General features: G+C 40.7%; 1 protein-coding gene across 1 annotated transcript in view; it reads right to left on the bottom strand.

The window, feature by feature from the left end:
- Positions 1–1066: 1066 nt before the first annotated feature.
- pdss2 (prenyl (decaprenyl) diphosphate synthase, subunit 2) overlaps positions 1067–10568 on the bottom strand; it is a 215125-nt gene continuing 205623 nt past the window's right edge. The window contains exon 8 of the mRNA XM_048596699.1: positions 1067–2196. Coding sequence (XP_048452656.1) covers positions 2041–2196 — 156 coding nt within the window. The 3' untranslated portion in view covers positions 1067–2040. The remainder of the gene's footprint in view (positions 2197–10568) is intronic.

Genomic DNA, 10568 nt, shown 5'->3' with positions numbered 1-10568 from the left:
GTTGATTGCCTTATTAGGAAAGGCTAGAGACGCTAGGGGAATCTGGAAGAGTCAGAGATGACTTACCAGAACATATAAGATCCTGAGGGAACTTCACTGGACAGATGTCAAAAGGATATTTCCTCTCGTGGGGGGAATCTAGACCCAGAGGTCATAGTTTAAAAATAAGGGTTTGCCCATTTATGACAGAGAAAAGGTAACATTTTTTGCTTTAAGGGTTGAAAATCTTTGGAATTCCCTTTCACACATAATAGCAAGTGCAGAATCTTTCATTCTTTTTATGGTAGAGGTAAATAGATTCTTCATTACCAAGGGGATGGATGATTATCGGGATATTCAGGTGACGCGAGGTTAAAATGAAATCAGCTATAATCTCACAGAATGGCAGAGCAGCCTCAAAGGGCCGAGTAGCCGCCTCTTGTTCCTCGTTCGTAACTAAGTTCATAAAATATAAATCTACAACAAATGGGCTACATGTATAACCTGGTATATTTCCTTCTGGAATACCTGACTGTGTAAGGACATGCCATTGGAAAAGGTAAACATTAACTTTACAGAAATTTGTTTTTAATTGCTTTTATAGTCTGTTGAAAACACTGTGGAGAGGGTATCAAAAGTTGCTGGAAAAAAGCAGCCCAAGTTGAATGAAGATGCCTTTTTGTCAGGAATCAGGAATAAGTAAACAATCTAATTATTTGAGTGAACTTTGTAATAAAATCTGCTTGCTGTGCTAGCTATCTTCAGATTAAAGTTGGGCTGTAATTACACCACCGAAGAAAGGTAGCTTAGTAGCAATCCAGACCATTTATGTAAACTCAGCCTTCTTGTCAACGTTGTTCTCAGGTTGCAAGAATGCAAACCACAAAAATCATCTCTATGAACAAAATAGAGACAGTGTCAATTTACAGACTTGATATCCCATATACTGCTACTGTCATTGTGTGCTTCACTGTGCAAGACTTTTGTGAGTCCTAAGGTTAAAAAGAGACTTATTTCCAATTGCTTTTCTCAGCATGAACATGACAATGGTGCAAGATTAATGGAAAGAATATTCAGGCGTGAGAGATACATTTTGCTTATTGCATTTTATTATGAAACATATTTCAATCAAAGCACAGACGTAATTACAAAAAGGTTTTCTAGGGAACACGTAGAACAGGCATGCCCTAATTAATAAAACTCTACTATCTTGATCAATTAATAAACAAATTATCTATTTACTGCTGTAATATTACACAGTTAAGAGTAATACTTGGTTGAAGGTAAAAACCTGGGTTTTCCCAATAAATGGGAAATACCTAAAGACAAATCAACAGTACAAAAGATGGTGAAAAGAAATCAAATTGAATGATTAGTGTAATGTATAACGTTTTTAAAAAGTTCAACATTTTAATTCAAATGACCATCTTTTACACAATTCACAAGTAGGAGCTTTGACAGTTTTCCATCTTTTGAGCTGCTATATTGTTTGCACAGCTCCAGGCAAAATCTCTATCCTTGCAATTGCCCTGCATGGTGATAAATTGGACTATTATTCTGACATGGCAGATCCATCAGACAGGTTATGAAGTGTTTCTCGCAACACCTGCAGTCTCATTCTAAGTCTCCCCCTGAGCCTGCCCCAAGCTCCGTCCTCCAAGTGTAGGGGAAAACCACAGGCCACCACTGTGGCGCCATCCTTGGTTGTGTCCAATCAATAAGGCCTTATTTCCTGTCCATTTGCTGAGGTCACAGCAGCAAATCTCATTAATTATTTCTGCCCTTGCTGCCTCCAGTGTGCTTCTGGCTTGACAAGGGAAAACTGTTTGACCTTTGTGCAAATTTGTTTACAGGCATGCAAGGAGAGGTAGGAGAAAAGACTTTGTGAACCTGCTTTGTTTCACTGATTTCTAAAAAAAACCTTTCTCTATCGCTTTGCAACATTTCTGTCAGTACAAACCATTCATTTCGTTTTTGAAAGATGGATTAAGTAGCAGGTCTCACCAACAATTTATGCAGATAGATTATCGTTTGATTTTGCTGCGTGTGAGATTTCTCCTTTCAGAATTTGGTCACAGCATAAACAATCTTTTCCAGAGTTGATCTGGCTTCAGAAGTAGGGAAGCATCGGAGGGCTTCCAAAGCCCGGTTTCCATGGTAACGGCATAAATCAAGAGATGAACTCACACCTTTCCCAGTTTTGATTATTCGATGCAGCTACAGTAGAAAGAGAAATAAAGAACTTGTGTAAGTGCACATTTGATATTCTGTACTGCAGAATAAGTAGCTGCCATCTATATTAAAGCAAACATGATCTAGTCAGTCTCTAGCATACTTAATGATATAATCCATTGACACTAATGTACTACCTCTATTTTAATACATTTAAGAAAGATAAGCATATTTATCAGTTTGACCAACAGGTTCTGTGTTCTCACTTGTAAAATAAAGCTTTTGCAGACAGGTGTTAAGTAGTACCTGCAGTGCATTATGAAGAACGTAAAGATACATTCCTATTCGTAATCATATATGGCTCAAAATACAGCAGGAAACTGTTAAAATGCATATTCATGCAAAGTAATTTCATGTGTTCCAGAAACCTTCCAAGAGCCCAAGTATTCATAGATTTTAAAGTTACTCATTTTAAATGTTATTGAAAAAATTATGGATGCAGAGAGCTCAATTTTTTAAGAAAAGCTATGTACTTTAAATTGAGACATGAGGAATGCACCCATAATTACATTAGCATCTCCAAAATCTGAATGACTAAATTATTCAAAGGTCACTTTAATTTACTCCAAATTAACATTTGATACAATCAGTCTTAACAAAAAGGGCTGAATTTCACACATTAGGAACTTTAAATAAGCCATTAATGTTCCTTAAACAAATTAATTTCTTGACATCCACTGACTAAAAAGTCAGTTTTGACCCTGAACTGTTTTCCATCCTAAACCATCACACACATGGTCTAGTTCCACCTCTGTGCTCTCTGCTCCCACCTCCTCCATATGATTGCCATTTCCAGACTCCATCAGTCCAACATTCTTACTGTACTGATTCCCAAACTTGTGTACAATATTTAGGGAGAATGTGAAGGCATTGGAAAAGGTGAAAAAGAATTCATCAGCATAAGGCCATAGCTGAAGTTCCTCATTCTTGAAGACAGACTGGAGGTAAAAGCCAAATACTGCAGATGCTGGAGATCTGAAATTAAGAACAGAAAATGCTGGAGAAACTCAGCAGGTCTCACCACATCTGTGGAGAGAGAAACAGAGTTTGAAACCAGCGAGGGGAGAAGGCCAATTCAATTGAAAGACTCAAGAAGGAATTAGACCTTTATCAGAAAAGGAAGAATGTGCAGCGTTTACAGGAAGAAAGGCACAAAGTTAAATGCTCATTATAAAAGCCAGTGTTGATGCAATGGGCCAAACAGCAGTCTTCTGCACTGCAACAATTCTGTGATCTTAATTCCCAAACTGTGCATGAGCATGAAGTGAAAACTAACAGGCATGCAGCGCATTGTACAGTTGTGAAGGTGTACTCACCTCTTTCCAGGTGGTGGGTGAAGCAGCAATTGGATCTCAGAGAACCACAGACACCAACAGAAAAAAAAAACCCAAACATTTAAAGTAGCCTTGCAGGTGTCAAAACACAATCTAGGTTCCATGGCCACACCATTGCTACCTGGGAACTTATGACTACTATTAGGGAACCTAGTTTACTCCAAACATCTGCATTAAGATCAAACCATTCAAAACTGTGCTGCACATATACAAAGCTGTACCATATCCTGCTTGTCCATCATTCCTGTTTCAGGGGTCTGTATAGGCTATTTGTCCTTTAGCACCTCAAATTTAAAAGATTCATTAAAAACCAGAGGACTGCGGATGCTGGAAATCAGAAACAAAAACAGAAATTGCTGGAAAAGCTCAGCAGGCCTGGCAGCATCTATGGAGAGAAATCAGAGTTAATGTTTTGGATGCAGTGACCCTTAACTGAGAACTTGTGATTATCACTCCTAAATCTTAGTTTTTAAGAGCTTACAGCTGTATCTTATTGTGTTATGCACCAAACCCCCTCAAAATATATCGAAGAAATAGCTAAACCATAAATTTAATCTTATTTAAAGGAAAGTGTAAGGCGCTGTGTTCCAGATGTGATTTGATTGGTCACACTACAAAACTTTAAGCCAAACTTTTTATTCTTTTTGTAAAATACAAAAAAAATTGGCACAGCTTTAATTCGATTGAAATACTTAACAAAACAATATCTTATTTAAGTACTTCACATCCACTATTCTAATATAGCATCACCCCCTAAACACACCATCAGCAAAGACAAATTCAGCAAAACAGATTTCCCTCACTTGCTATCTCCTCCAGTTTAGGAGAAAGTAAAAAACAAAAGAATGAATTGAGCAGCAGAGAGAAAGGTGTATCTAGCAGTTTCAACTCCATAAAACCTAACTTCAACAACCAAAAGCATAACTAAAACCTTGTGTTGTGTGAGCCTGACTCCACCCACCCATGCTTCTTTTATCTAATGTTTTAAAAAAAAAGCCAAAGCTATTTATTCTGCTTTCCACGGACCAGATACCTCAGTACCAGGTTGACAATCCACTCATCAAAAGAACAAAGATATAACAAATTCTTCTTTAAGGCACATGCTGCACACTTGTCATGAAGCTTATCTTCATGCCAAACCAGCTAGAAACTTGATTCAATCTTTAAAAAAAAATACAGATTAAAAAAATACAAAGTAACTAGAACTCACAGCCAAGATGGCCACCTAACTTGCATTACAGCATGTTCCACTTTGCAATCCCTACTGAGATAGAGCTGACATGTGCAGAAACCCATCGAAAACTCTCAGGGATTGGGAAATACTTCAACCTCCTGTCTCATTACCATGACATCTATGGTAATTATCTGTGGTATTCTACTGTTGGAGATAATGAGGCCTTGGCTAAGTTGGTTTACAAAATGAAATAATTACATCATCTTTAGGATATCTCATGTCTTTTGTTTTAGATTCCCCCGGCGGTTGGAGAAGGGAGGTCACTTGACAAGCCAATCTTAGTCATATATGTTCTCAGCAGAACTGAAGACAAAGACTTAGGGAGAAGACCTAAGTGGAGTCTATCTAGCCAATCTCCTCACCTAACTTGCAAACCTTGGGATCCTATCTACTATTTTTCATTTTCTGTCCATTTGCAACACAGACTATGAAGAAAGAACCCCACAGCTGTCACTCCAGAAGAATACATTCATCCATCTGCAGTTTAAAACTGCCTCAACTCAAAGCAAAAAAATGTACTGAATTCAACTTGAAGCCAGTTGAGCTACCAAACTACTGACTGCACATTTGTTTGCCTCTTTTTTTGCTAATTTGGCCAGCCTATCCCTCCCCACTCTGTAGTCAGTATTTGAGTGAGAGAGAGCTTCAAGTTTGTGTATCGGAGTGTATTTTGCCATTTCACCTCGATTGGTTTAAGTATAATAAAGTTGACCTTCTTCTTGTTAGATTGAAAAACCCTGTCCATTGGATTAAGAGACAACACTGTGTGGAGCTGGAGGAACACAGCAGGGCAGGCAGCATCAGAGGAGCAGGAAAGTTGACGTTTCAGGTCGGGACCCTTCTTCAGAAATGGGGAGGGGGAAACGGAGCTGGGAAATAAATAGAGGGCTGGGGCTGGGGAAGGTAGGTGGGATGGTGATAGGGGAGTACAGGTAGGCAGTGGTGGGGGTTGGTCAGTGGGATGGGTGGAGAAGGTAAGTGGGAGAGAAGATGGGCGGAGAAGGTAAGTGGGAGAGAAGATGGGCAGGTTGTGTCGGGTCAAGGAGGCACGAATGAGAGGGAGGGTTGGAAATGGGATGAGGCTTGGTGGGGGGGTGGGGTTGATTTTAAAACTGGTGTAGGCTCCCGAGGCGGAATATGGATTCCTTTGTGATCACAGCATGTAAGCTCTCATAGAATAGGAGAATCATAGAAACCCTACAGTGTGGAAGCAGGCCATTCAGCCCATTGATTCCCATCCAGACCCACATCCCTATCCTTTCCCTGTAACCCTGCACTTCCCATGGCTAAGCTACCAAGCCTCCATATCCTAAGAAAGAAGAACACAAAACAATACAGCAAAGGAACATGCCTTTGGTCCTTCAAGCCTGCACTGGCACATTTTGCCCTTCTATATTAAAACTGTCTTCACTTACAAGATTCATAACCCTCTATTCCCTTCCTATTCATGTATTCATCCATGTATCCCAGGATACTGGGTAATTTAGCATGGCCAATCAATCTAACCTGCACATCTTTGGTCTGTTGTAGGAAACCAGAGCACCCGGAGGAAACCCACACAGACATGGGGAGAACGTGCAAACTCCACACATACAGTGGCCCGAGGCTGGAACTGAATCCAGGGCCCTGGTGCTGTGAGGCAGCAATGCTAAACGTTGAGCTACCGTGTTTATCCCCAACACTTTGGCTTCAGTTTTCAGAAGCCCCTGCTTCTGGAGCTTGGCACAGCGAAAAAAAAAAATAGGGAAAGTTACTGGAGACAGTGGTGTAAATGACACCAACAGCAAAGCTGAGATCACTATACTGGCTGTGGTAGTTCATGGAGACTTGCCTCCTTTCTACGCCCCAGGCTTGATATGGAGCAGAGAGCCCGAAACTGTGTAACTCTGTCTTTCTCGAATAGACTTACCATCCTTCAAGCACTATGGCTCACTACAATCAGAATTTAAATTGAAACACTTAAAATTTACATCCGTTCTATTTAACTATCCAGCTACAGTAGAAATCACATGGATGTGCTGATTAACTACCATATTTTCCAGTGCAACATCTACAATATTGACACCAGGTTATAGTCCAACAGGAACAAAAACAGAAGTTGCTGGAAAAGCTCAGCAGGTCTGGCAGCATCTGTGAAGGAAAAAACAGAGTTAACGTTTCAGGTCCAATGACCCTTCCTCAGAACTCAACAGGTTTATCTGCAATCACAAGCTTTCGGACCATAGCCCCTTCGCCAGGTGAAGTGAGAGAGAAGGGATGACCTTCGCTTGTTATTCAGCTGTTGACACGCTGCTCACACCGTCTGACACTTCTAATCACCTGCAGAGACTTACTTCTCGACACTCCACTCACACCATTTTGCATGTTCTTTTGATGTCCCTGCCTATAAATTCTGTGTCTGTGTGCTTTTCTCTCACTCCATCTGAAGAGGCTATGCTCCGAAAGCTTGTGATTTCAAATAAACCTGTTGGACTATAACCTGGTGTCATCTGACTTCTGACTTTGTCCACCCCAGTCCAACACCGGCACCGCCATATCGTATCTGAACTTGTCATAGGGTAAATAGGGTTTCATATTGACACTACTATCTCAGTCAGAATGATATGAGGGCTACAACAGCAAAGGGACATGGGATGTATATACAGAAACATAAGAAGGCAGCAGGGCAAGATAATAAGGCAGTTAAGAAAGTGAGAGAGATACTGTATTGCCTATTGCTGAGTAGGTAGCACTCTCGCTTCTGAGTTACAAGGTTCTGGGTTCAAGTCCCACTTAGAAGTACAGAACTGTTATGGCACAGGAGGCCATTTGGCCCATTGTGTCAGCACTGGCTTTCAACAAGCATTAGGACTTAGTGCCAAATATCTGCCTTTTCTGCTTATCCTTGCACATTATTTAAATAGAAACAAGCATCTCATAACATCTTGAATGCCTCCATTGACTCTGCCTCCACCATATGTCCTGGCAGTATATTTCAGACCGAAACCACTTGTTGGATAAAAATGTTTTTAGTTGCAACACACGTGCTACATTTGCAAATCACTTTAAATCTATGCCCACACGTTCTTAATCCTTTAACAAGAGAAAAAAAGTTTCTCCTTATCCATTTTATCCACACCTCTTGTGATATTGAAAACTATCATATCTGTGACGTGAGCATGAAAATCAAGGCACTGCACTGGTGAAGGTGCGGTTTTCCAGAAGAGACATTAAACCAAGGCACAGGGGCGAGATCCTGGTGTCAAATACTCTCACAAACAGGTAACATTGCTGCTGTTTGTATCAGATTGTTGAATGTAAGTTAATGACTGCGTTTCCTGCATGACTAGAGTGACTACACTTCAATAAGTAATCAATTACCTGTAAAGCATTTCATTGAATCTGTGGGTCCTGTAAAGCTCTATATAAATGTAAGCATTCTCTTTTTGAGAAAATGAACATTGTAACATGGGTCATTTAACAAAACAAAAAGTGAGAGTTTTACAAATCACGAGGTAAACCTCAGCTGGAGTATTCAATACAATTCTGGACACCACACTTTGAAAAGGCGAATAAATCCTTGGAGAGAGGACAGGGGGCATTTACCAAGATGACATGAGGGATGTGGAGGCTTCAGTTACATGGAGATTGCACACTTCAGGAACATAGGATCATTGGACTTAGCAACAGGAGTAGGCCATTCAGATCTTCCAGCCTGCTCTCTCATTTAATAAGAACATGGCTTATCTGGTTTTGGTCTCAACTCCACCTATATGCTCCCTTGTTTATCAAAAAGTCTAAGTAATTCCTAAATAAATCCAATGATTTAGCCTCATCAGCTTTGGAAAATGAAGGGGAATCTTGTTTGAAATATGTACTCAAAATGGAGAAGGGTTCTGATAAAGCAAGTAGGGAGGGACTATCTTCTCTGGCAGGTGGATCAGAAATCAGATATTATAGATATAAAATATTTGGCAAGGCCAGAGGGAGAAATGAGGAGAAAAGTCTTCACACATTGGATAAGAACACATCAGCGAGGGACAAAGAAAGGATAGTGGATTCAGGTTCAAAATATTTGAAGATTATGGGGAAAAGTGAGTAGTGGGACTAGATTGAGCAGCTTGCTCAAAAGAGTTGACACAGGCACAATGGGATGAATGTTAAGATTCTATAAAGTCACTGTGCTTTTACCAAGAGCCATTGCTGCAGTGTTGCACGGGCGTGAGTTCACTATTTTGCAATTCACAAAGACTCTTTTAAATAGACTCTGTAAATAGATAGCAGAGGCTTTGCAGCGTGAATAAAATGTGCTTGCCTTGTTCTGTCATAAACCCAGTCTGCCTTAAATACACTGGCGTACACGGTGGCCAACAGACATTCCATGTACTGACACCCCTCAGCCAAGGTGTGCGGGCCTACCACTAGAGGGTGAATGGAATGACAGCACAGATGGGTTTACAGAGGTAACTGCCATTATAAATGTAGATACTGGAATTTAGCACAGGATATGAAAAGGAGAGTAAACTTTTCAAGTTTAAACTGGCTATTAGTTGCTCAGTTCAATTACCCAACCTTCATTTGAAAAATGCTGGTCCTGACTCTGTCTCTCAGGGGATATAATTCAGAAGGAGGGATGTCTTTTTGCAGTTATACGGGGTCTCAGTGAGACTGCACCTGGAGCAGTGTGTGCAATTTTGGCCTCCCTGCCTAAGGGAGGGTGTACCTGCTACTGGTGGAATGAAGTGGAGGTTCACTTGGCTGATAGTAGGGCTGGCAGGATGTCCTACAAGGAGATATCGACGAAGGGGCCTGTGTTCTCTAGAATTTAGAAGGTTCACAGGAGATCTGATTGAAACGTATAAAATTCTAACAGGACTGGTCAGACAGATGCAAAGAGAATGTTTTCCCAGCTTGGAGACTCGAGAACCATGGGACACAGTCTCAGGACACAGGGTAGCCCATTTAAGGCTGGAGGCCAAGTCACTGAATATATTCAAGAAAGAGATGCATAATGTTCTGGATTTTAAAGGTATTGGGGGTATGGGGAGAAAGCAGTAATATGGCTTTGAAATAGAGGATCAGCCATGATCATATTGAATGATGGAGCAAACTCAAAAGGGTTGGATGGCTTACTCCTGGTCCTAGTTTCTGTGTTTCTACAATACTCCATGTGTGGTCTCACCAAGGCCTGTGTGAATGCAGTAAGCCATCCCTACTTCTGAACTCAAAGCCTCTCGCAATGAAGGCCAATATGCCATTTGCCTTCCTAATTACTTACTACACCTGCCTGTCTACTTTCATTCATTGTGTGTACAAGGACACCCAGGTCCCTTTGGACATCCACACTACCCAATATATTTAAATAATACTCTGCCTTTTTCTCCCCCCGCCACACTGAAGTGCATAACTTCACAGTTAGCCATATTGTACTGCATCTGACACTTGTTTGCCCACTTATTCAACTTGTACAGATCGCCTTGAAGCCTCCTTATATCTTGCTCACTACTTTTAATTCCAGTTCCTTATGTGTCATCAGCAAACTGGGATATATTAGATTTGATTCTCTCAGCCAAGTCATTTATTTTTATCATGAACAGCTGAGGTCCTAGCACTGATTCCTGCAATAGCCATTAGTCCCCACCTGCCACCTGGATAAAGACTAATTTATTCTCAATTGTTGTTTCTGGTCTATGAACCAATTTGCAATCCATGCCAGTGTATCATCTTAATCCCATGTGCTTTAATTTTGTCTACTGGCCTCTTCTGTGGGACCTTATCAGAAGCCTGCATCAAATCTGAACACACCACAT

Source organism: Rhincodon typus, chromosome 5, assembly GCF_021869965.1.
Source record: "Rhincodon typus isolate 14 chromosome 5, sRhiTyp1.1, whole genome shotgun sequence".
Lineage (NCBI taxonomy): Eukaryota > Metazoa > Chordata > Chondrichthyes > Orectolobiformes > Rhincodontidae > Rhincodon > Rhincodon typus.
The sequence above is the reverse complement of the archived record's forward strand: the minus strand, read 5'-3'. Positions and strand labels throughout refer to the sequence as shown.